Raw genomic sequence first — 24955 nt, 5'->3', positions numbered from 1 at the left:
GGAGGCCTGGCTAACCCAAGGTGCAGCCGAGTCAGCTGGCAGAGCTGAGCAACGGGACAATTCTTCCTGACCCCAAGCCCGCTGTTTGCCCCTGTACCCGCTGCCACCTGGTCTAGGAACATACAACCTCCCTCACCTAGTCCAAAGCATCTATATGCTGGCTTCTGTCTCTTTCCTATTGCTCCAGGCAAGATCTGTTTTCACTCCTGGATTGTATTCGAAAGTGAAGGAAAGAACATTTAGTAAAAATTACCTCATTTCATATAGTGAGGTGCTGAGCAAGGACTCCATTAGATAGCTTCGGGAGTAAAGCTGAGTACATTGCTCAGCAAAGCTACTACATTTCATTCAATGCACATTAATAGGAGCCCACAATGTATTTTAAGAAAATTAAAATGAATATAGACACACATACATGTTTTAAGTTACCTAGGAAAATTCTATACCCTCAGGAGGAAGCGAAAGAGAACTCTTTGATCTCTCTCTCTCTCTTTCTGTTGTGTTTGTTTTACTTTACATTCCATTCTAGGGGAATCCTCAGGTCCCTCAGTGCTCTGGGCCATGGTCTCAACCCAACAGTGAGAGGAGGGAGGAGAAGGCATGTTTCAAAACAGCTTTATGGATTTTACGAATTTTCACCCATCTACGGAATTCATCACCTATCCCTTTGCTGAACTCCACTCTCATCACCATCAAGGAGCAAAACACACCCTTTGGTTTGTAAAGGGCCAACACCTCACAAAGGCTCATGAGTAAAGATGGGGCTGTATGCAGTGAAGGCAGACCCCACAAGGCCAGGGTGGCACCAGCGGACTGCTGGGCTCGCAAGTTGCAGGATAACTTGAGAGAATGTGTCAGAGCATCTCCTAAATCTGCCAAGAGGATTTTTACACATTTTGTGGAACATGATAGAAAAAGAGGACGAAAGTACTAACTTCAGAGATAGAAGAACGTATGAAGCTTTCACAAGATTTGACCAATTGTTTCTCTGAGTTCCCTGGCCTCTAGCTATTGTGGTTCCAGTTTTACAGGCAGAAATGGAAGCGCTGAGAAAGTGCCTCGCCCACACGTCTTCTGAAAGGCAAGTTCCAAAGGTGAAGATCTCTGGCTCCTACCCTAAGTTCAGCTCACCTGAGGCCTGTGTGAGGAGCCATGAGCCAGCTGCCTCGGAGCTCAGAGGGTGGGCACGCTAGGATCGCAGCTTCCTGACTCTGAGACCTGAGGTGAGTAACTGGAGGTCTCTGGCCTTAATTTATATATCTGTAAAATGGGGATGAGAACATCTCCATTGTGGTTGTGAGAAGGATTTAGTAGACAATGTGTCAAGTGCTTGGCAAAATTCCCAGCTACTCTAAGTACCAAAATGGTGGCCATTGTTATGCCCAGAAAAGCAGCCTACACAGCCAACTGGCTTTCTCTGCGATTCAAGCTTTCCATAAAAGAATGACTCTCCTAGGCCTCTGAAGTGCAGTTCATATTCTTCAGCAGGAAATCAGGAAACATAAGAGGCTGGACACCAAAGACTCTTCAAGAAAACCTCCAAAGACAGCAAGGCCTGAGATCAACAACCAGTAAGATCCAGTGTGACTTACAGGATGAGACGGGAACAGGAAGAAACACTTCAGTTAGTGGTAGTTTTCATTTTTTCTCTGTTTTTTGTTGTTGTTGTTGTTGTTGTTGTTGTTTGGGTTTTTTTCTCCCTCTGTCAAAGGATTAACGCGTAGGTTCTTAAACAAGGGGGTCCCCCACTTACAGCTGACAGCGGCAGCTGCAACCTCTGACTCTCCCGCAGAATGGCAGGGAATTGAATCAAAAAGAAAAGCAAGTGGACAACCTTTCCTCCGGGAGCAGGAAACACAATACCAGCCTTTCGCCAAACCCAGCAGACCCCGGCTCTGATTGGAGGTTGCTTTGGAACAAAGGGAAATTGGTATTTAAAAAAAAAATCTTCTGAAAGCCAACTCAGCAGATGGTTTTTTCCTGGGCTCCATGAGAAGAGGGGGGCGGTGGGGGTAGGGGAAGGATGCTGGGATAACACAACTGCCACCAGGATACAGATGACTGAGAAGTGACAAAGATGGGCAAAGAGGGCTGACCTCTCACCCCGGAATTTCACAAAGGGCAATTAGACCATGTGGCGGGTATCTGGACTAGGCTGCTGACCGCTTCTAACCCACAGCTGCTGTTCATCACAGCCACGTCTGGGGGCTTTATTCAAAGCAGGGGAAGAGAGAGGCCAGGGAATGAGGGGACATTGGAAGAAGCGATGGAAAAGTTTAATTAGAGACTACAGTTGGTTAGGAATCTACTACAGGGCAGTTCTGCAAAAGAGCACCTTTATTTCCACTGCACTTTTAACATTTCAGAACCACTTTACAACCATTCGCTCGGATTATCTTCAAAGTCATGTGGAAGGAAGAGAGACAGTAGTAACCCCTTGTTAAATATGAGGAAACAGAGATTCATTTGTTAAGGGCAGGACACGGATTCAGACTCAGATCCCCAGCATGCGGTAGCCATCCTCCCCTCAAGTCTCAGACAGCAGTGCTCACAGAATCTTGTTCTGGAGGGGCCTCTGGCTGAATCCCACATTTTCACTCTGAAGCAGGACACTTTGGAATACCCTTCTAGCTGAAGTCAGAGTGAGCCCATTATCCCACAGGCCTGTGCTGCCCTGCCAGCAATCACATCTCACCATGCCTCACTGCCACTGTGCCTGCTGTGCTTGCCAGCAGGGAGATGGCTGTGGGCAGTCTGGGAAAGGGTGGGTCTCCAGGATGAAGCCCAGGTTCACCCGCAGCCTATGCCAGCAGCAAGCAGCAGAAATAATCAGGTGAACTGCACAGGACACAACTAGTCTCTCCTTGAGGATGCACCAGCAAAACCTGCTACAGAGGAATACTTCAAGGATGGCTTCTTGCTGCTGGTAACCAGGAGACCTGAGGGTTTGATAAGGATTTGAGTCCCTCTTCCCCACCCCCGCTGGTAATTAGTTGTAACCTCAAGGCAAGCTATTTAAAAACCAGTCTCTTCCTCAGTCTATAAAATGGGGAGGAATAACAGCTACTTCACTGAACTATCTTAAGAACCAACCAGAAAGAGGCAACAGTTGGGCAGACGTGAATGCTTTGCAAAGGTGCTGGGCAGATGTGATGGCTGCTACCAATTTTCCATACTATGCACTATCTGCAACACATAGTTTGACAGTTTATTATATTGCTCTGGGTTTTCCCTAAATGCTCTGAGATCGATTCTCCCTAATAAGATCTTTCTATACCCCACACACAGCACTTATGCTGAACACACCATACAACTCTGTAGACTGGTGTAGAATTTAGATGCCTCAGCGCTGCTACAGCGTATCTGGATGGGAGCACAAAAAAGGCAGCCTGATGAAAGATTTCAGATGTTCCTAAGGAATCAATGCAAAATACACGGGGCTGACTAAGCAAAAACTGTTTTGGTAGAAAAGAGTGTTTTCCATAGTATTATCTTCATCGGCACAGAGCTAACAAGAACTTGTTTAACATCCAGGCTAGGGAAATAAAATAAGTGGATATTATACTAAGAGCTATAACTCCTGTCCTCAGAAAGCTTGCACCGTAACTGAGAAGAAAATACTTTACCTTTGACAGCACACTTTTAACAACCCTCTCAGTTAGATCCAAGGCCAATACGTAAATGAGAAACCAGTGTCACAGACGGTGGGGAGCCATTTAGAGACGCCCCACTAAAGGATGCACAGAAGTCCTGCTCCGAGTGAGGTGCCCATGTACATTTCAAAGCTGCCTTATTTCTCTGCCTTCTGTGTAGTCCCAGCCTCAAGCCAGACCATCTGACTGACTGCTGATTCACAACTCTGCCTAGAATTGTGCAAAGAGAGATGATAATAAAATAAGGCAAACACCTGAATTTTGGCCTGAAGAATCCACTGTATGCAGGATGTGACAATCTGGACCAGGAAAAGTAGCGTAAAGTGATATTAAATTGGAGAGTTTCTTTGACCTTGAGTTCAGTACACGTGAACACTGATGAAGATGCTAGAAAGCCAGTATAGGCCAGGGTCCTATTAAGAGAGGTAGCATACTTCTAGAGTGGAGGAGGTCACAATCCCTTGGTGCTCTGCAGGGCCAGCCCACCTTCCTGGACTGTATTCTACTCTGTGAGCCCTCCCCACTTAGGCCTTTTAGGAGGCATCGCTAGCACAGGAACCAAGGTGGTTTGGCATCAGGAAACCATGGAATCCAAGGAACGGTTTCAGGAACTGGAAATATTTAGGCCTTAAAAGGGATGACTTAGAAGACTGCACCAAGGATGACTTTAGTGCAATATAAGAAAGAGCTCCCCTAAAACCAGGGCTGCCTCAGGAGGTTGCAAGTGCCCTTCCTGAGGGCCACTGAGCAGCACCCCGATAACTGTCTGTGAGGGATTTTGGAGGGTGTCTTTTGTTTGTTCAGGAGGGATGCTGAAAGAGAAATATTCAGAGGCTCTTCTGACTCTCCCTGAAGTCCATGATTCTAGAAGTGTGACCCAACTGTGGACCCATTCCTTTTTTCTGATCCATAGCTTCTGTGGTCAGCCTTCCCCAGCCTCCTGATTTAAGCCTGGGTCCTCAATGGGCTTAACTCCTACTTTTCAGATCCTTCCTGGCTCTCCTAATCTTGGCTTCCTTCACGATCCAACAGCACCCAAATCCCAGCATGACACCCACCTGCCACTTATTCAACGGCAGCAATCCAGCAGGAAGACCAGGAAGTTCAGGAACCTGATGGTGCCAGGAAAAGCCAGACAGCCAACTAAATCGGTTTCCACCTCCTTGTTCCCCAAAAAAGACAAGGATGAAGAAATCACAGAGATTCCCATTATAGGCTACAAATAGTTCCCCTTTAGCTACATCTATGACCCACCAAGAGAAGCAACTCCTCTACATTGGTTCTCCAGTGGGACATTCCGTTGTGAAAAATGCTGAAACTCCTGAGCTGAACTCTGATTCACAGCCCTAAGCAAATGAACTAACTGGCCCATCACGAAGGGCTGCCCACATTACCGGGCAAATTCATGCTTGTAATTGATTACTTCTGATTAGCAAAGCATGGTGGCCCACTTTGAGGGGCAGAGCTGCTGTCTTCTGTGTCACTTCAAGAATTCTCTGTGCTCTCTCCCCTACCTCTGATCCCCTGTGAAACTGGCTAGAAACTTGTGGGAGGCAGAGAAGACGATCTGGGGAAAACCACAATAAACAAGGTCTAGAAAACACACTGAAGCAACCTCCATTTGATATTAATGATGATTATCAAGTGGCCCCAGGAGCCTGGGACCAAGAGGAGAACTGCCTGGACTTTGCAGAGTAAATAAAGGCCTCCATTGTTTCCCCTGCTGAGGTCACAGGCTGGTGGGGAGGTGATGGAAGTTAGCTTGGGGAGGGAGGGGCAGGCAGGGAAAAAAAACAAACCTGGGACTTCAGAGAGAAGCACACACTCAAGGTATATAAGGGAGCTCCTTGCCTTCAGAGGGCAAGATTCATGGGGATACTGTGGAAAGTCAGGAGGATCTTTAGAAGCTATGTATTCCAAAGCTGCCCACGAGGCAGCTTGTCTGTATTCTGACAGTGGCCTCAGCTAACACAGAGGGCTCACTGCTTCACCAGTCAGCATATAATTCAGACTCTTCCACACACTGGGTCCAACAGCGAGTCCATGCGGGCATTTGCAGGCTGTGTCTGTCTGCACGCCTCCTGGGAACCTGGCTCAACTGAACTTCTGCCCTCCTCTCTGGCAGCCTCGCCCCCTGGCCACTGGTTCCTCCCTGGTGGGGGGTTCTCAGGGCCTTAACACCACCTTCCAAGTCAAGTCACCCTGAGAACTATCCAAGTTGAAACCATTTCTCCAAAGCAGTTTGGCTGTGTGCAAATCATAACATGAATTTTCAGCTTATGGTGGATAAACAAAGCCCCCGTGGCACGTGACTTCAGTACCTCGTGCTGTTTGTTTTCCATATGTAATGCAGTCAGGAGCCAGAAGGAAGGCCTGGGCCCCAGGCTCTGAGAACCTCCCTGCCACGTCCCCGTGTTCTCCGCGTTGGCCCTTAACCAGTGACTTCCTGACCAAAGCCAGCCGCGTCTCATGAACAGCAAAACAGGCGGAGGTTGTCCTGGGATGTCCTGCCTTGTAGAGCTTTGAAGGTGGGACGTTTTTAACTTAAAGTTGCATGAATCAGAAGGATCAAAGGATGGGGCAGAACAGGGCAAAAAGGAGTTGTTTTTCCTGAATTTTATTAAAAATAAAAACAGCAATGTAACTGAAGTTCAACTGGAAATGCAGCTGGAGAGGTCTTCTTGAGGACAGAGAATTGCAATGATGGAGAAGGGGGGGTGATGTGCAAATGCTGGAAGCGTGGCAGGGGTGGAAGGCAGCCACCACCCCACTTGGTTGTTCTTATGACACTGCTTTAAAACTTTCATTTTGAGTCATGCTTTGAGCTCAGCAGCAATCCTGGTTTGGCAGATAAGTGACCACAGAGATAAAAGACCTTTGAACCATCTCTAAATAAATCCCCATAGCAATCCCCACTACCACCAAAAAAAAAAAAAGCCTTAGACACATGCTGTATTAGTAGATGCTTGTGCAGGTATCAGAGATAAGACACTGGCACTGCCGTCCAGCTCACACAATTCAACACAGCCACCAGCAATATGAAAGCAGGATCAGCAGCATGGCCCAAAGAAACACACAGCTTCTGAGACAGCCCACACCTCCCAGGCACCCAGCACCACTGCAGGTCACTGTGTGCTAGCTGTGCCTGGACTGAGGAAGGTCCTGTGGGTGGCCCGGAGGAGATGGAAGCAGAAAGGGATAAGAGTAATGCATACCGAGTGAGGTGCTGTGCTAAGTGCCTGCAGGCACTTTCAGTCCCATAAGACACCAACAAGGAGGTGCTGCTCTTATTCCTTATTTCCATACAATCAGGAAACAGTTTCAAGAGGTTAAGTAACTTGCCTAAGTTTATAGGCGCCCAGGTTCTAGTGCAGGTTCTCTTCCACCAAAGGCAGAGAGAGCCCTAGAATCAGGGGATCCAAGTTCAAATCCCTTCTCAGGACAGGGACTCTTTCTAAGAGATCTCTATTCTCCATTCAGAATCTGAACCCTTCACGGAACGAACGACTCTCCATCAGAACAGCACGTGGTTTTCCTGCTTGGTTATCCTGCCAGATTTATCTTCAATGGCACCGAGGCCACCAAAGACTGCTCCTTGGGGAAGTTCAAAGTGAAGCTGACTACCGAGGGAACAACTAAACCAGGAGGAAAAGGGTCAGCTCAGTGCTTTAAACCCCCAGAGAATCCCAAACACAGGAGGTTAAAAAAAAAAAAATACAAGAAGGGAAGAGGGACCCAAACATTCCCAGAATATCCTCGTGAAACGCATGGCAAATCTCACCACTTTTTCAGCTCAGCTCTGACATTTGCTCCCATGACTTTAGGCCTTTTGACACTGGGGCAGAAAGGAAACAATCTGATGACGGAACAGTGGGTCCAAAGAGAAGTCAGAAGTTTTGTTTATAGTAATTAGTTTTCTTAAAGAGAAAGACTTGCCCCGTTTATAGAATGACTCTTGAAGTTTCCAGTTTTTAGAACAGAAATGAGGTTTCAGAGGTCAAAGGCTGTTTTCGTGTTTATTCCTTTTTTTTTCTAACACGCAAAAGCTGAGACCCAGGAAGGTGAAACATTCTCGGTGAAACTGTTAATAACAGAGGCAAAGTAGTGCCCGGGGCTCCTGTCCCCAAGTCCAGAGTTCTGTCCCCCACACCTTCAGCTCCAGGTGTCAGATGTTCCCTCTTGCTCCGTGGAGACAAATACTTTGAGGAAAAGATCACTCACCACCCTCCATGCGGCTTTAGCTATAAAATAGCTAGAGGGAAACCTACCAGGACACAAAAATTCCAGGCACTCTGCTGAATAAATAGCAATGTGTAGCTTAAAAGAAAAATCTATAGAGAGAAAATATAAGATTAAACAAGAGGGGAAATTCAGCCTCTTGTGAAGAAACGCTGGCAAGACCTGCTCTCTGAGTCAGGTTGAGGCTGTTGTGAAGGAAGATGCTCTTACTCTCAGAAGTTCAAACACCACATTCACACACCCAGAAGGAGGGAGGGCAGGTCCTCAGTCAAGCAATGCACCTAGGAGGGAGCAGAGAAGGTGAGGGTTCTGGGCAAAATGGTGGCGAGGGAAGGCCACTTGAACTCTAAGAGGATGGAAGGCTCTCTGTTGGATACCCAGGACCATCCACCAGAGGGGAATAGGAAATGACGATGGTGCAGCAGCCAGATGTCAGGCAATCTGAGCTTTGTCCCCTGCCTAACGCTCTCTCCCAGAGCGGGCCCCGCAACTACCTGACGTACCAAACTGTTAAAAACATAGGGGGTCAAGACAGCAATGTGCCTCTCAGCACCCTATGGGAAAAATGGAGAAGCCAGCACAGTCCTTCCTCACTGACAACTGCATTACCCAGAGGCTCCCCTTTTAAGTTTCTCTACCCCGTATCACTCTCATTATGTTCCCAGGGCTCCCAACTCTTCCCTTTCCCCAGTTCAAAGCCTGCTGAGTGCTCCCATTGCTTACAGAATTAAATGCAAACTCATTTATTTGATATTCATCGCTCTCTGCAATCTGATGTCAATCTAGTCTCCCATCTACATCACCTAAAAAGCCTTTTTTCAATCCATACTTTGTGCTTTGCACAAAGAAGATGCTATTTAGAGAATGAGCAAATGAATGCATGACCTATTAGACTTCTTAAGTGAGGGTTACGAGTGCTCAGAACAGAATACAAGATCTTTCCATAGACATATGCTGATGTCTAGGTGGGACTGCCAAGAATGAATCCTGAGCACATTTCTAGGACCACGGCAGGCACCTGATGAATACAAGGTTGAAGTCCTTGCTGCTGGAGGAAGTAGGTTCTCCTGATGAAGCTGGGGAAAAAGAAAAATTAAGCCTCAAGAAACAGAAGATGTCAAAAGCAAGTAAAAATTCATAAGCACTTGGAATTAAGAATAGTATGCCAGATTATGATCCTGTCACCCTAACTAATGTGGAAAAGTGTGGAAGAAATGCCTAGATCCTTACCTTGAAACCGTCCTGCAGAGTGTGTTCACCTAGGGACAGGAATATACAACAGCTTTGGAGTCTAAAAGAATTGGCTTCAAAGGCCAACCCTGGCCGTTCCTGTTCCTGCTCTTGCTCTCTTGAAGCAACTGAGCCTCAATTTTCTCATCTGTCAATAAACAATATCTGCCTGGCAGGACTGTCATAAGAACTAATGGTGAAGGTGAATACATGTAACACAGCGAGCAGAGGGCCTGCCACAGAGCTCAACAAATCAGAACTATTATGATGTGTGCTCTGTAAATTACCCATTTGCCCTAAAATCTTCCACTGAGTTATCTTATGTGAAAATCATCACCTCTGGCAGATGAGGAAACTGGGGCTTCAGCAAGGTTGCACTCTAGATCCAAAGTCACAAAGCCAGTCAGTGCGGATTATCACACCGCATCTCCTATGCTGGGTCACTGTCTGGAGCCTGTCTAAGACTCCCCTCTCCTTCTCCTGCTGTTGAAACTGGACAGGTGTCCCCGATTCCCACGGAAAGTCCTCAGGAAAGAAGAGAGCTGCTAAGCTCTGCCCAGCTGGGAGCCTCTTAGAAACCTGTCACTGTTGGAACATTTTATGCTCACACGTTGTACCTGAACTTGCTTTAGAGACTCACTCCCATGTTCTCTGTGGTTCTTATGGAGTGACATAGAAGAGAACTAGAGGAAGCTTCTGTTATTACATCACTTACCTGATTAAGTGTAAGATGCAACAATGTTGGTGCCATGACAAAGGGCAAGTTGCATTTATGGAGTCCATCCGCAAAGTAAGACCTGTCCAAAGGACAGTTCTGAGGCCCTGAAATATGTTCTGAGCTCTCCTCTCAGCCTCTCCTTCTTACCAAATGCTGCTCTTACACCTCACATAAATTAATTCACCATAAACCGTCTCCCATACAGCATCTCAATTGCCATCCTAATTTCATATGAAGGGAGGTAACCTGTCCCCTGATTAGAAGAGGCCATGCATCCTTGAGCCAGTGAGGTAGTATTTTCATGGGTCCTTCCTAACATCTTATCACTTAAGTGGTCATGTTCCCTGAACATCTATGACACCTCCCCAGTTTTCAGGATTGGTCCTAGGTTTGAAATTCGGAATAAAGCTCTTGAGGATGCCACACATATATCTCTCCACCCCAAAGCAGTAGAACACGTAGAAATAGACTTAACCTAGCAGAGAACTAGCTGTGATATGTAAGGAATGCTGTCATCATCCTACAGAGCATTCTTTTTACAAAACCCAATGAGAAAGAAAATCATTTGGGATCCAATATAAGCTGCCTTTGCCTAAGGCTGTCAAACAATGACTTGAACAAAATTAATTGGTCTGAAAAAAAGAAGCACATAATGATGTAACACCCAATTTCCCCCAGCCTCCAAATTTGGAGGCGGAACCACTAAAAATAAAACAAAATTCCTATTATCCTGAAACTCCACGTCCTTTCTCTAAGTCAAGGGTTAACAAACTTTTTTTTTTTTTCTGGTAAGGGCCAGACAGTAGATAGTTTAAGCTTCACGGGCCATACAGACTCTGTCACAACGACTCAACTCTGCCGTTGTGGTGCAAAAGCAGTCATAGACAAAATGTAAACACATGGATATGGCTCCATGCCAATAAAAATGTATTTATGGACACTGAAATTTGAATTTCATATAATTTTCACAAGTTACAAAATATTATTCTTTTGATTTTTTTCCAACCATTCTTTGCTTGTGGGCTGTACACAAACAGGCAGGGTGCTGGATTTGGCCCAGGGACTATAGTTTGCCGACCCCTACTCCAAGTCAGCACATATATTCAAGCAACTCCTGAATGGGTGTCTCCACCAGCTCAAGGACCAGCTCAACAGGGCATCCATCCTAGTGCCTAGCATAGGACCTGACGCCACTCCCAGGGGCCACTCCATGTGACTTCTTCAATAAGTGGCTTGATTCACAAAAAAAGACCCAGAAGACTGGATTTTAGAGTTAGACAATGATCTCTTGCTTATGAAATGCCATCCTCCTCCTTTGCCGTATCCCAAATTACTGGTCATGTTGCTGGTTGCTTCACGTTCATACAAATAAGTAAGTTCTGCAAGTTCACGCCACTGAAGCTTTCCATACAAACGGAAGACCAGGTTTCCACCCCTCCACCTCAGCTTCTGCTTTTGCTTACTCCCAGTTTTCAAAATAACAGGAACCTGAAGAGTAATAAAGTTAACGTTCTAATCCAATAGACATCAGAGAATATTCTTATCATCTATCAAGTGATTACAACTCAGTACTGATAATTTTTTTTCATTCATTTCTGGGAAGTAATACCTCTAGGCATAGATAAATGTAGAAAGACTGGAGAAGCACAATATGAAGTAAGCTCCCAACAATTGAAAATTTTTGTGGATATTTTCATTACCGTGTCAGCATAATGCAGCACTATGAGTTGAATTTCGTTCCTTCCTCTTCCTTTCTGCCCCCTCCAATTTCTGAGACTTAGAACATTTACTTGGTAAGTCACATACTCAAAGAAGCAATTTCAATGAAGCATACAAAGTGCATCCAGCTTTTTGAGCGAGGATGACCAACCCGAAAATTTCAGATATGAGAATAGAGGTCCACTACATGTTTCAGTTTTGAAATCAACCCATGTCACAAATTCCAGTTTTATTCTAGGGCATTCCAACAGACAGAAGGCTATATTTGGGAACAATCTTGTGCCTTTAGGCAAAGTAGTACCTGATCAAGACAACTTATCCTCTCTCTGGGGTAGTGAATTTGGGTTTGCACACAAAAAACTGTGGGCTGCTGCTCAAATCCTCACGGTGATGGGCATGGAGGAAAAACAGTAACCACAGTTTTCAAGACTACCCACCTACACAAAAATCCAACAGCAAACAAAGAACGGGCCATCTCACTGAGCAGAGACAAAGATATTCATTTCCAAAGCTGAAGAGACCCAACTGCAAAGCAAAACCTGACTTTCTAAGTGGAGACTGAGTTGAGCTGTTGTGTTTGCTTACAAGAATCTCGAGTTTCCACATGCATCTAAATAATGTTTGGTTCTATGAGAGAGAACCAGAAAGCACAGCAAAGTTGTAATAGGGAGGGGAAAGAGGAAAGCACTGCCTATATGCTCTGTAAACACAAGTCAATTTCTAAAGATGCCTTCGTGATCCAAATGTTAAAGCAAAGTGACCAACTGTCCCGGCTTGTCCAGGACTAAGGGGGTACCTAGATGGATGACATTCAGTCTTAAAACCAAGATAGTCTGAGCAAACTGGGAGGCACTGGTCACCCTAGAAAGTCTCTTCTAGTTAAAGTCTTTGAATTTTAAATGCAACAAATTCCCGAAAACACCTAGCATGATGAAAGACGCAAAACCCTACGATAAAGAAAATCCTGATTCCCAGCAGCTCTACTGTAAATGACTACAAGCTCAAACACCACTGGTAACAGAAACACTACAGATTATTCCTGGGCTATAAAGGAGAGGGGTTCATGTATATGTGCCATTTTTAGCTAATCCATCATGTCTAGAGCCCAAATAAATAACATGTGGGGCAGAGAGTTACAAAGATTCTGATTAACACCTACAGCCTAGAACCCAAAACTCCGTCAACAAGAGGGAACCTTTCAACACTATTCACAAGTCCCAGACATTCTTGGGAACAAGAACTTTCTAGACTAGGGAGTTCTCTGCTATCATAGCTGAGTGCCACACTCTTCACAGGAAGGGAGCTCACTGTAACCTGCCGTGATACAAAACAAGTACAAGGAAACCTGGATCCATTCGTCCCAACCAAATGACTCCCTCAGTCTCCTAGAGAGCTGCTTTCTACACCCATCTTTGACTTTTAGGAGGAAAATGACAGTCAACCAAGTTCATTCAACACCCAAGCTTTAAAGTCTATGATGTATTAGACAAAAATTCAGGTCAGTCGCCTGCCCCTTTTCTTTCTCCAGTTCCAGCTCTGATGCTCACCACTGGCTTTCAGCGTGAGGATCTCCCAGCCCTCTCAGAGCCTCACTAACTACGGAGACTGAACTTCTTTAGTCAGGTGAGCGACTCGCCTATTTGACAAAGATTTACAATAGTAATTGAAACCAAAAGGAGTTTATAACACTTCTGAACTGTTCTAACTGACCATAATTTTTCAACAGCCCACTCTTGACTATGAGAACTGACGCAAATCTTAAAGGAAAAAAAAACACCTCAAAACATTGTCACAGCTTAGCCAGATCTGACCCAGCCAATGGGCTGCTACACAATAAAAGGAACTCTCCAGAATTATAATTCTGGTAGTTATTATTTTTCAAGTGGGTAAAAACTATAATAATAAATTGGACACTATACCAAGATATCAGAGGCATTTCTTCTGGAGACCCTAAGTATTTCATTAAGGACATTGGTAATTCAGAAATAAATAAGTAATAAGCAAATAGACCCTTACAAGTTGAAATGGCAAAAGCAAACAAACAAAAAACCCTACGAAACAGGGCTCCCTACCTTCTTTTTGGAGTGACTTCTTTCCTCCTCCTTTGTGGCTTTGCTATTTTTCCCAGCGCGGGACACCTTCTGGTCCCCAGACTGCTTGATGGTGATCTTGATCTCAGGTGGGCATATATAGTTCTCCAGGTTCTTTGGGGGTTTCTTAGCCCGCTTTGTAGTCTGAATCTTCAGCTTCAGACTCCCCTCTGTGAAGTTTGCCTCCTTGATAGAGAACTCCTGTTCTTCCAGGCCGTCTCCTGCCACCCATTTCTCACTGTCTGCATTGGAGTTGGAATCCACATCCCGTCCTGAGCCCAGTTCATCCTCCTCCTCTGGCTCCATGCGTTCTCCGCCCACTGGGATCCCCTTCCCAGTTCCTGGAGCAGAGAGCAAAGGTTCTCCTGCACAGCCAGGAGCAGTGGGGGGCTTGGCTGAAGAGACCGGCAGGAATTCCGACTCGCTCCCTCTTTGCCGGGAGGTGCTTAAGATTTCCCTGGACTCCATGACAATCCTACAGTCTTCAGGAGTTCTCAGGAGGGGGAAGGGAAAACGGGAAAAGGGAAAGGTGAGAAGAGAGGATACCCAAAATTCCAAGGACAAAGTGGTCCAGCTGCTGGATTCACAGTCCCAGGGATGCAGACACGGTGAGGTGTTCAGAAGAGATCAGATCTGCAACTGAGAAGCAGAGAGATAATTAGCCATGGCAGGAAGGAAAATGATCTCAAAAGTAACTCAAGCTAATTTCCAGAAGCCCCGTCCCTCTTATCTATGGCATCAGAAAAAATGATGGAAAGAAATCAAACCAGAATGTGCACATTCCCAAATAGGATTATATTGGAGCATAGGGCGAAACACACACACAGCCCTTCATTGAATTGTTATTAATTTTTATGGCTGGAGGCCCAAGAATAAAGATAAGAGAGGCAAGTCCTCCAGTCCAGTAACAAGCTAGAAGCTTCTTATACTGAAGCCACAGCTGGCTGAGTCACCATCAAAACCAACCATGACGAAAGGGAAGTCTGAAGTGTTGATGCTCAGGTCTGTGGGAACTGCATTTGGCTGGCTTCTTGCACCACTTCCCTCTCACAAATGAAGAACAGTTTGCAAAGCTGAACACAACCCCAGAGCTGCCGGGGTCAAGCTCTCCATTCCCTTGGAGGAAGGACATTTAGCCGACCTCTTGACCATTCTTCCTTGATCATTTTTCATTGTAAATTATTTGAATTATGCAAAGTCTTATCTTTATTTCTTAAAATAAATGCAAAGCTTAGGTGCAGGCTTGCAAAAGGAAAACAAAAAGAGTTCAGTGGGAAATCATTTCTAACGCTGTGATTAATACAAAACAACCCCTAAAAGTGTTTCCATCGACACAAAAGATATTTAATCACTATTAATTGTTTAGAAAAAAGTAGCCATTCCAGAGAGTTTTACTTCCCTTTCTGGTCCTTAAATAAAATGGCATTATGTCTACATGACAACAACAACCAAAAAAGAAAGGGAGCATTTTACAGGCCTTTGGACGTATCAGAAATCACCCCCAGGATCTTTGGTTTTTGATTCCGCCTTCCTCTCAGAGGAAAAGAAAAACATCAGCCAGGCTCTCTGCGGGCTATCACAGCTTCAGCTAAGCTATCCTTCACCCTTATTCACTGTACGTCCCATTAGTCCCAATTTCATATTCATCATTTTCAAAGCCCAAAAAGAAGCCCAAATGCTCATTCTCATGAGAAAACCTAGAGCCTGGGGCTGCACAAAACTTCAAGACATCATCTCTTTCCACCCCTAGGCAATCAGACAGATCACACTCAGGCCTTCTTAAATGGCTGAATACTCTGGAAGTTTCCCAGCAGATGACATTACTGTACACCTTAGGTTTCCACCTTTGAGCTCATCAGTGTAAGGTATTGGCCAGCCAATGTGCCCACCAAAACATCCCAATGACGCCTGAAAAGATACATTCAGAAACAGCCAAGAACTGGAAACCTGAAGACCGGGTGCATATTTTCTCCCTCTGGAATCAGTACATTTTCAGCTGACACCCTGTGTGGAAGCCAGCCAGCAAGGCAGCCAGGGCTTCAACACGGACCCTGCTCCCCAGGGAAGTCCAGGCACATACTCAGCTCCAGGAAATTGCTCAGCCCTGCAGAAAGACACATTTACAACCGCTTCCACTTAGGGGAAAACCCAATGAATACTGCATTTCTGGAAGAGAGGAGGCTTCCTGGTGAGAGCATGAGCATCTTTGCTGAAGCTGTCAGCAAACACTGAGCAGCCACCTGTGCCCCATGCTACAAAAGAGAGAAAGTCTCCACTTAGCAGTGGGGGAGGGCAGTTAGACCAGGAGACACTTGATGTTTCTTTTACTTGTAAGATTCTCTGTCTCATCTGGACTGATCTGCCTATCTGCCCAAAACCTTATACAACTTTTTGAAAGTCATATTCAAGTCAAAATTCATTGAGGGCTCTCTGTCTAGTGTCAGGTACCACACTAGCTGTTGGAGACATCAAGATGCTCTAGAACATGTCCCTGCTTGTCACGCAGTAAGAATCCACTAGGTCTTTCTTAGCTTGTACCCCAGATCCATACAAATTGCAAGCCAAATTTTCTTATGACAGTAGTGTTCAACAGTTTACTCCGTCCGGCATGACTCTCTAATGTTGCATTTTAATTCCCTAGTACATACCTATAAAGCTATCCTTGGGTCAGGGCAAAAGTGGAGGCATATTCCCCATAAAATGTTCTTAAACTAAGTCCATTTGGACCTTTGAACCAGAGTAGGCCAATGTATATCACAGGCTCTGAGATGAGAGAAAAGAAGGTGAAATCTAAACTTCAGAGGACTGAAGAGGTAAATCCAGTGGATATATCATTAATATTAAGAAAGTATCTTCCCTTAAAAAAAATTATTCACTTCACAGTGTCTTACATTTAATAGTATAAATCACTGACTAACTGATCTAGAAGACAAAGTTCCAAAACTTAAAACTCAAGTCGTAAGAGATCCAGAAAAAATAAAAATTCACCCTTCTCCTCAAGTCAAGATCCTAAGATACAATGAAAAGACAATCTCTTTCCTCGAGGAGGTGATACTTTCCAAGAGAGATTTGAAAAATAAAACAGAGCAGATTTTTATATGTCCTATAAGAAAGGGCAGAAACGAAGAGAAGAGAAAATGTTTTCCACTTGGACCAGAGTGGACAGACAGATAGGAAACTACACAGGAAGTCTTTAAGGAGAGCATGGGATATGGCTTTGACCTTGAGGGGCTTCAACAGAGTGGGAGGAAGGAAGACACAGAAGACAGAAGGAAGAGCACGAGGCAAGGCCTCAGGCAGGAGCAGGCAGAGTTATGCTCAGGAAAGAGAAAGCTAAGGTTTGGCTAGGAGGTGTGGTACAAAATGGGGACCAGTGAGAGGTACGGCTGGAGATCAAAGTTTGCAGCCAGATCATGGACATCCTTGAAAGTCACACTAACAAGTTGGATTATATCTTACAGGTAATGGGAAGCCATTTAAGAGATGTCAGCAGGGAAGGGGCGCTATCAAAGCTATGCTTCCAAAGGATAATTCTGGCACGTGGCTTGAGGGTGAGTTAGGAGAACCTGATATTAGAGGCAAGGAGATCAGAGGAGGCTCAGCTGAAATTCGATTCCTGTTGCATGAGGACTTGAACCAGGGCAGTGTGAGTGTGACATGATAAATGCTAGAGATGAAACAGTAAGACAGTTTCAAATAATCCCAATCTTCAGGAGCACATCAATTTCAGACTTTCCATACTGGTCTCACCTTAAGACTCCAGTCTTAGGGCTCATTAGCCATCAACTTGCAATCCCTATTCAAGTCAAACCAGTCTCCATAGCAGCAATACATATACAGAATTCTTTCTGCCTTGGTATTTTTAAAGAATCTTTCCTTGTATCCCCTTCCACCGATCCGTGCAATGCCTGGCATACAACTGGTGCTCTCCAAATGCTTGTTGCATGAAGGAATGAGTGAACAAATGAGCAAACAGATCCCGAGCCTTCTCATATGTCAAGGTCATGCTCAAGTCTTCACTTCTCCATGGTGACATTTTGCAAACTCTGGACCACAGCATTCACTTCCTGGCCTGAGTTACACTGCACCCAACTGTATAGCTTGCCACTAAACACTAGTCTTTCATTGTCTACGTCGTTTTGAGTACACAAATCTCATTTTCCTTACTCAACTGCAATTCAGTCTCAGGCTGAGACCGAGTGTGATTGTACAACACTTATACCCGCTTCAGCACCCAGAGCAGGACTGAGCACTAGAAGGACTTCAAGAAGTTCCTTCTGAATGAAAATGAATTAGCCCCCGATAGCTATTCACAGTCCTGTGGTTCAAACTACTCCAACGGCAGCTCCACCCACCCATGCCTCCCCCTGCGAAATTCACTGCCTGTGCTGAAAATGATAATCCAGCCCTTCCTGTGCACATGCTCCCCTCACTTTAGGAAAATACAAATAAAAAGAAGTTTTCAAAAGCAAGGAGCAAAGAAACCTAACCCGTCTGTTTACTTCACCCAGCACACAAAGCTGTTGCTCTCCTTTTGCCTTCTTCCGGCACGTACCTGCCACCCCAAATTCACAGTTCGATTTTGCAGTCAGTCTGGGAAACAACTGCGAGTCCTCTTGTGGTGCGCCTCTGCCAACATGCATGTGTGGGCACACGCATTCACTCACACACCCACAGAGGAGGGGAAGCCACGCAAGGTGAAAACGTTTTGCCTTGTCACATTCCAACAGTCAGTGACTCCTCCAGAGGGGGCGGGCGCACAATGGACAGTCTGTCCTTAGCTCAGGCTTCCAGTCCAACAAAAGTTAACCCTTCCCTGGCTGCCTGAAGGACTTCTGGGGGACACCTGGCGGGTGGGGTTAGGAAGAATATAACTTATTTAAGAAATACTTAATACTTGCCCAGGAAAAACTGCTTAGCAGATCCCAGGAAAACAGAGGGGCAAGAAGGAGAATGGTGGTGATGTTTACCTGGAAAGAACTCTGGGACAGGAGTCCAGAAACTTGACCTCTACTCCTGGCCCTGCCATTCACAGGCAGTGAGATGCTAGACAAGCCCCTTACTCCATTTGAGTCCCTTACTCCATTCTCATCTCAGCAATGACTGGAGTGGGACCAAGATCTCTTCCATACTCAAGACTTTGTAATTTTACCCTGCACAGCCATAGACCCATGGAGACACTCCAGAATGGATAGTGTGACCTACAGAATTACTTCTCTTAGGGACCAGGGCAATCCTGCTTGGCTAGATGTGTCTCATAACCCAAAGGAGTCCCAAAGTGTACATAATTCTTCCCTTCATATTCGTAAGATGGAAGATTTTCTCCTGGTCTAAAATCCATTCTCCATCTGCAGCCTTGGGCAACTCTTACTAATCCCAGAGCTTGGAGGAAATGCAAATTCTCGAGCTCTATCTATGGAATTAGGGATCGAGGAGTGGGGCCTAGCACTCTGGCTTTTCCCAAGCACTCCAAATGGTTCTGGTGGGCTCAGGCTTTGCCTGGTCTATGTGCCTATCCCTACCAACTGCCTTGACCATAGAGCACTATTATTCTGTATTTAAGGGGAATTTTCCCTGATAGTAGTGTTCTAAGTCTCTTAACACTAAGCATCAGTGGCATTTTATTCATCCACGCAATCCCAACACCTAACACAATGCCCAACGCATAAGGGATACTCAAGAAATGTTGATTGACTGAATTAATAAGTGAATAAACCAAATGAGGCTGGGTGTTCCAGCATTATCCACCTCTCTCATCTGCTTTGCTCCCAGCGCACGTGCAGGCCATCATCACCCTGACTGCTGCTTTCCAAAGGGATGACAAGGTGGAACCCACAGAGCCATTGGTATATTTAACAGTGACTCAGATGATGTGGATTCTGGACCTAGTTCTGTAGTTCTGCCACTTGGGAGCCATCATAAGCACTTTTTCAGCCCAGTGTCTCATCAACAAAATGGAATAATGTCTTTCTGATCTACCTCGTTAGGTCAAGGTTTTGATCTTCTTTGTTGCTATTGTAGAACTACATGCTCTTTATTAAAAAAAATTTTAAATAACACATGTACCTCATAAAGTCCTAAAGGCAGACAATCACAAATATAGGAAGAGTTCCCTGCCTTATTGCCGACCTTTCCCAAACTCCCTTAGAGCTGTTTATCCTCATCTGCACCTTAGCTCCCTACTCTGCAATCCCCCTAAGACCAGGCACTTCTTTCATCTTTACATGTAGAAGGCACTGCGCTGCACAAGGAACCCTCAGGTCAGAACCTTTTCCCCTCAAACTCTGCAGAATGTCTTCTACCATTTGAAGTAATAGAAGAAAAAATGGAGGCTGACCTGGCTTTGCTTCTCTTGTAGGTAACTCGGTTTATGCTGTTATCATTGAAGATTTTTTTCATGATGGTAGAATTTTATTAATGACAAAATGAGTGTAGTGTGGACCTCCCTCCCTTTATTTTTCCTGGAACATGATGAGCTTTTTGGATCTGTATGGGCAGGTTCTTTCTAGTTCAGGAATATTTCCTTCAATTATTACCTTATTCATTTCTTTAATTCAATGATTCTGGCTTCTTCTAAGTTTTTCCTGTAGTTCTTAGTTTGGAACTCTCATCTCTGTTCTCCATTTCTCTCATTCTCTCTCTCACAGTTTTTATCTCTATATTTAGCGTGGTGAGGGAACACACCCTAATCCATCCTCCCTGATACCAATTTAATCCGATTTTCCATGCCTCCTTTGTCTATAATGACTACATTGTGGATTTTTAATTCTGCTATTGTACTTTTTCTATCCCTGCAATCCTTCTTTATTTATTCATCCTCCTTTGAGCTGATTCTGATGCCTTTCCATCTCCACATTTCTCCTTGTTACTTTCTGCTCTTGTTCCATCAGGGTCATGCTTCTTCCGGCTGTAGATGTCTGGAAGGTTTTAAAACTTCTTATTTTACTGATGTAGTAAATAACTATCATGATACTCTTCCTTTTATCTTGTTTTGAATGTTTTACTCCCTAAGATCTCACGTCAGATTCTTTCTCTTTACTCATGCTCTAATGAGGAGAGTCATACAGGGTAGTGTTGGCCTACAGAGGAAGTACTGGACTGCTTTTGACTCTATCTTCCATCCGTCTTGAAAACAGTCAAATCCTCCTGAGTTGTTGGGGTTATCAGTGATCCGATCATTGCAGTTTCCAGTGAACAGTACAGTGCGTGATGAAGCCAGCCTCTAGGAGCACATAAGAGCCTACCATGTGTATCTCTTCCCAACTCCACATTAAACAGTATCAAGTTGGTAGCTTGAAACTCGGCTGTGATAGGAGTGTTTACACAATAGGACTCAGCAAACTTCATACATCAGGGCTTAAAAAAATCCGGAGAACAGAGTGTTAAGCATTTACTAGAACACCACTGAGAGTAGACATCTATGCACTATTGTTTTGCTGGACTAAGAGGGGATTCTTCTGCTGGATTCTTTGAAACTCTGAATAGCTGAAATCCACAATACGCACCGTGACAAAGACTCTTTATGTCTACCTCAGAACTTTACTGAGGAAACCTCTCCACCTAGAAGTCAGTGCTCTAGTTCTACTCCTCCCAAAGCTCCCTCCTCCAGTCTTGCCCATTTGCTTTCTGATAGCTGTAGACTTTGAGAATACTATGTATAATGACGTTAGGGAGGAGATCATCTTTAGTTGTTAAAGTTGCCCGTGCAGTAGCCCTGATGACTGCCTATTTTTTTAGTTGACAGAAATTACGAGTTTCTGATTTTGGGAAGCAAATGGTATAAAAGGATAGAGTGTGATTCTACCCGGCTATAGATAGGGAAGTCATTATATTTTCAACCTAGGCTCATTAGCCTATAATCCCTTCTCAGATTCTGGCAAAAGACTGACTGAGTTTGGCTTTGGGGATGCTTGAGCATTCAACTTTCTGTATGTCTTCCAAGGTATTTAGGTGGGAAACTAGAAGTGATTTTTTTCCACTTAGGGAACTTTGCATGAGCTTGGGATCCTCTTCCCACTCCCTTGAGTTAATGCCTCTTCATTACTCAGGCTCAAGTCAAATGGCGCTTCCCTGAGCTTCACAAACCAGATCAGGATGCCCTGTTTTGTGCCTTTATAGCACAGTACTCCTCTTTCCCAGCATTTATTATATTTTATATTTAAATACTTGTGTCACTCTTAGTTTCAACATTGCCTCCTCCACCAGATGGTAAGCTCTTGAAGGTAGGAACTATCTTTTTGGCTCACCGTGGGACCCCCAGAGCCTAGCACAGCTCCTGATACATGCAGCAAAACTCCAAATTATTTGCTGAGTGAATGCTGAATGAGAGGCTGTATCAAAGGCCAGCTAGGCACCATTTGACTCAGGTACTCATGACTCTGAGTGATGTGTCTCTGAAATCCTTCCTGCTGCAAAAATACCCAGAGTAAATGCTCCATAAACACTAATAAATTGATCAAGTAACCCAACCTTACCCAGCTCTCAATCAGCGAAGGCAAAGGCAACTCTGCCCCATAGTTCCCTGACCCTGCAAACACACCAATGGTCTACAGCAAAGAAAGCTCAGATTCAGTGGCTTCTTTACAGGACATGTCTATGTGGTCCCTTCCTGATCACAGTTCCTGTCCTCCAAGCTGAGACTACTACACCCACCACATTCCCCAGCAGCATCTCCTGAGTTGCAGCTCCCCCAAATCCTGCTGATTTGCATTACATCATATGATTCCTTGTTATTTCCTCTGGCGGACCTGCCCTTTCTCTTTTCTCCACTTGGTTACTCTAAGTCATCCTTCAAGAATTGGGTGAAGCTCACCTCCTTCATGAAGACAGGCTAGACTTTCCTTTTCTACTCCTTTCCCTTTGTGTGTACACATGTGCACACACACAGTCTCACACTCATACTCACAGATGGTCTTGCTCTCACTTCCTTGGGTATTCTGCTATCAAAGCATTTGGCAAAGGATACTGCCATCTTCCATTTACTTATCTTTCTCTCCCACCAGACCAGGAACTCCATAAGGAAAGGGTCTGGGTTTTACATGGGTCTCTATCACAGTTCAGAGCATAGTGAAGACACAGAGTAAGAGTGCAATAACAAGTGTCCACGCCATGTTATCTCCCTGAAAAGCACAATGAAGTAGCATCAATTTGACGTCACAGGTGTAGATTACTTAACCTCTCTTTCTCACTTAGCAAACATGTTCTTGGAAAATATATTTAAACGGCTCAAATATTATGTGGAAATTGGGTAATAATCCTACCTCACAGGTTGTTTTGAGAAGAAACTGAAGATTAAATAAGATATTTATGAAATAATACGTTGGGATCACCTTAGCAGATGTTCAAATGTTTTTGGTAAATTTGATTTACTTTCGTAGTCTCTGTCACCTAAGCTAGCATTTGGCTAAATGGTGCCTTCTCTTCACAGATCCCAAGTAAAACCTGAGGGACAAGGGTTGGAGACCAACCTCCTCTAGCTCCCTACACAACAGGAAGCACAAACAAGTAGTTTAATTTGCACCTGCTAACTTGAGCGCTTTGATATTGGGTATTGCTTTCTCCTTGTTCCCAGTCTGTCTCGTAGAAGAAATAAGACTAAGTTCAGCCGTGAATTCCAGATTCAATTCCCTGCTCTGCCAATTGGAGCTGGGAGGCCTTGGGCAAGTTTCATTTTCTCACTGGGTCTCCCCATCTTCATTTGTAAAATGAGGGGATGTGATGAAGTGAACTCTGTGGCTCCCTCCAGCTCTGACATTCTCAGGTGCGGAGTCTTATCTCCTCAACTTGACAATCAGAGGTACTTTCAAGACAGGGGTGGTACCTTCCACCTCTTTATAGAGCCTGCTGGTTCTGAAGCTCTGCCCGGCTGGGTCAGCTGAGCCTAACACAAAACTAAGGATCAGTCCTGGGCTGGGGAATCTCCCTGATAGGGAGAGAAGCAGAATCAAGCTTCTGAGGCCTGAGGCTGGGCATGCTGTTAACCAGCAGTTCCAGCTCTAGCTGCAAAAACAGTGCCTCCTCTGGGAACCCATAACAAACACAACACAACACAACAGCAGGAGCCATGGGTCTTGGGCCCCCAGGGAAAGATCTCTACAGCACTGACTGGGCCAATCCTCAAGTTTCCAGGTTGAGCTCCAGTTCTGTAGTATTACCTGTGGTCTCTGTTGCTCCATGCAGCCAAGGAGAGTGCACACTCGTAATGAGAGAGGGGTAAACACAACCAATGGCCTTTACAGGCATTATCAGTTTAATCCAGACAAGAACCCTGTGATGCAGAAGACCTGTCCTCTTTTTATAGATATGGAAATGATGGTCCAGAGAGGTTAATAGTTTGCTCAGGGTTACACACTACCTATGCCAGATCCACAATCAAATCCAGGTTTATATGATTCCAAAGCCTCTGCTTTTACTTTTACATCATGATGTCTCTCATACGCAAAGCAATGTCAGCTTTTAGCCAAATACTCCTAGCTGCTTCTACAGACATGAGCTACAAAACCAGTTTGCCATCTGACTGGCCACACCACTTAAACTCTCTGGGCATCAGTTTTCTCACCGGCCCTCCTAGTATCTTCACAGAATCTTACAAGGAAAAAAGCAAATAATATATGCAGAATAGCACCTAAGTAGGTTAAATATGGTAGACCTGTAAGAAGTAACTGTGATGATAATATTTCTTGTCCAAGTAGAGTAGAGACGTCCACGTGGTAGAGAAAATGATCCTGTTTTCAACATGCATCTGATATATAACAGGTGCTTTAAGTTTATTATTTGATTTAACCTTGAGATGTGCCCATTTTACAGATAAGAAAACTGAAGTTGAGAAATTCATTGAAATCAGAGAGGTAGTTCTAACTCCAAATGTCATTTGCTTTCCATTGAAGCATAATGCCACCAGTCTTTAAATACTTAGTGGCCACTTAAACTCTGGTCCTCCATCATGCCGTTTGTAAACTGGGGATGAAAATGATAGACTTGAAAGCAGGCTAAACCGCATAATCGAACAGATAATAAAGACCACAGTCTTTCTTTCAAAGCTCTCTAATTTTCACCCCAAGACCTATTGGGTCTTAATTCAAATTCCTTGACTTCTCAACCATCTGATTCAGCAATGGCTTTGCTCATTGTCATTTGAACATAAAGTGTAATCTGACACTGAGATATTTGTGCTTCTGCCACAAAGGAGATACTACGCATACCAGAGAGCTAAACAAATATTAGCTCCCTTTCTCTTCCTTTATGATATTTCTCCTTGAACTATCTTGAACTGTCATTGAAATGTTGCATTGTTGCTAAAACTTGTC

The 24955-nt window shown here is 44.6% G+C and overlaps 1 protein-coding gene across 5 annotated transcripts in view; it reads right to left on the bottom strand.

Moving 5' to 3' along the window:
- Positions 1 to 24955, bottom strand: part of SETBP1 (SET binding protein 1) — a 360545-nt gene that overhangs the window by 325535 nt on the left and 10055 nt on the right. For 4 of the 5 annotated variants that reach the window (XM_023647725.2, XM_023647729.2, XM_070275633.1 and 1 more), the window contains exon 2: positions 13632 to 14288. In XM_023647725.2, the coding sequence (XP_023503493.1) occupies positions 13632 to 14117 (486 nt within the window). In that variant the 5' untranslated portion in view covers positions 14118 to 14288. Of the gene's footprint in view, positions 1 to 13631; positions 14289 to 18204; positions 18394 to 24955 lie in introns of those variants that run through there. The other variant, XM_023647726.2, reaches the window with a different exon arrangement.

Source organism: Equus caballus, chromosome 8, assembly GCF_041296265.1.
Source record: "Equus caballus isolate H_3958 breed thoroughbred chromosome 8, TB-T2T, whole genome shotgun sequence".
Classification (NCBI taxonomy): domain Eukaryota; kingdom Metazoa; phylum Chordata; class Mammalia; order Perissodactyla; family Equidae; genus Equus; species Equus caballus.
Note: the sequence above shows the minus strand (reverse complement) of the source record. Positions and strands in the feature narration are given on the sequence as shown.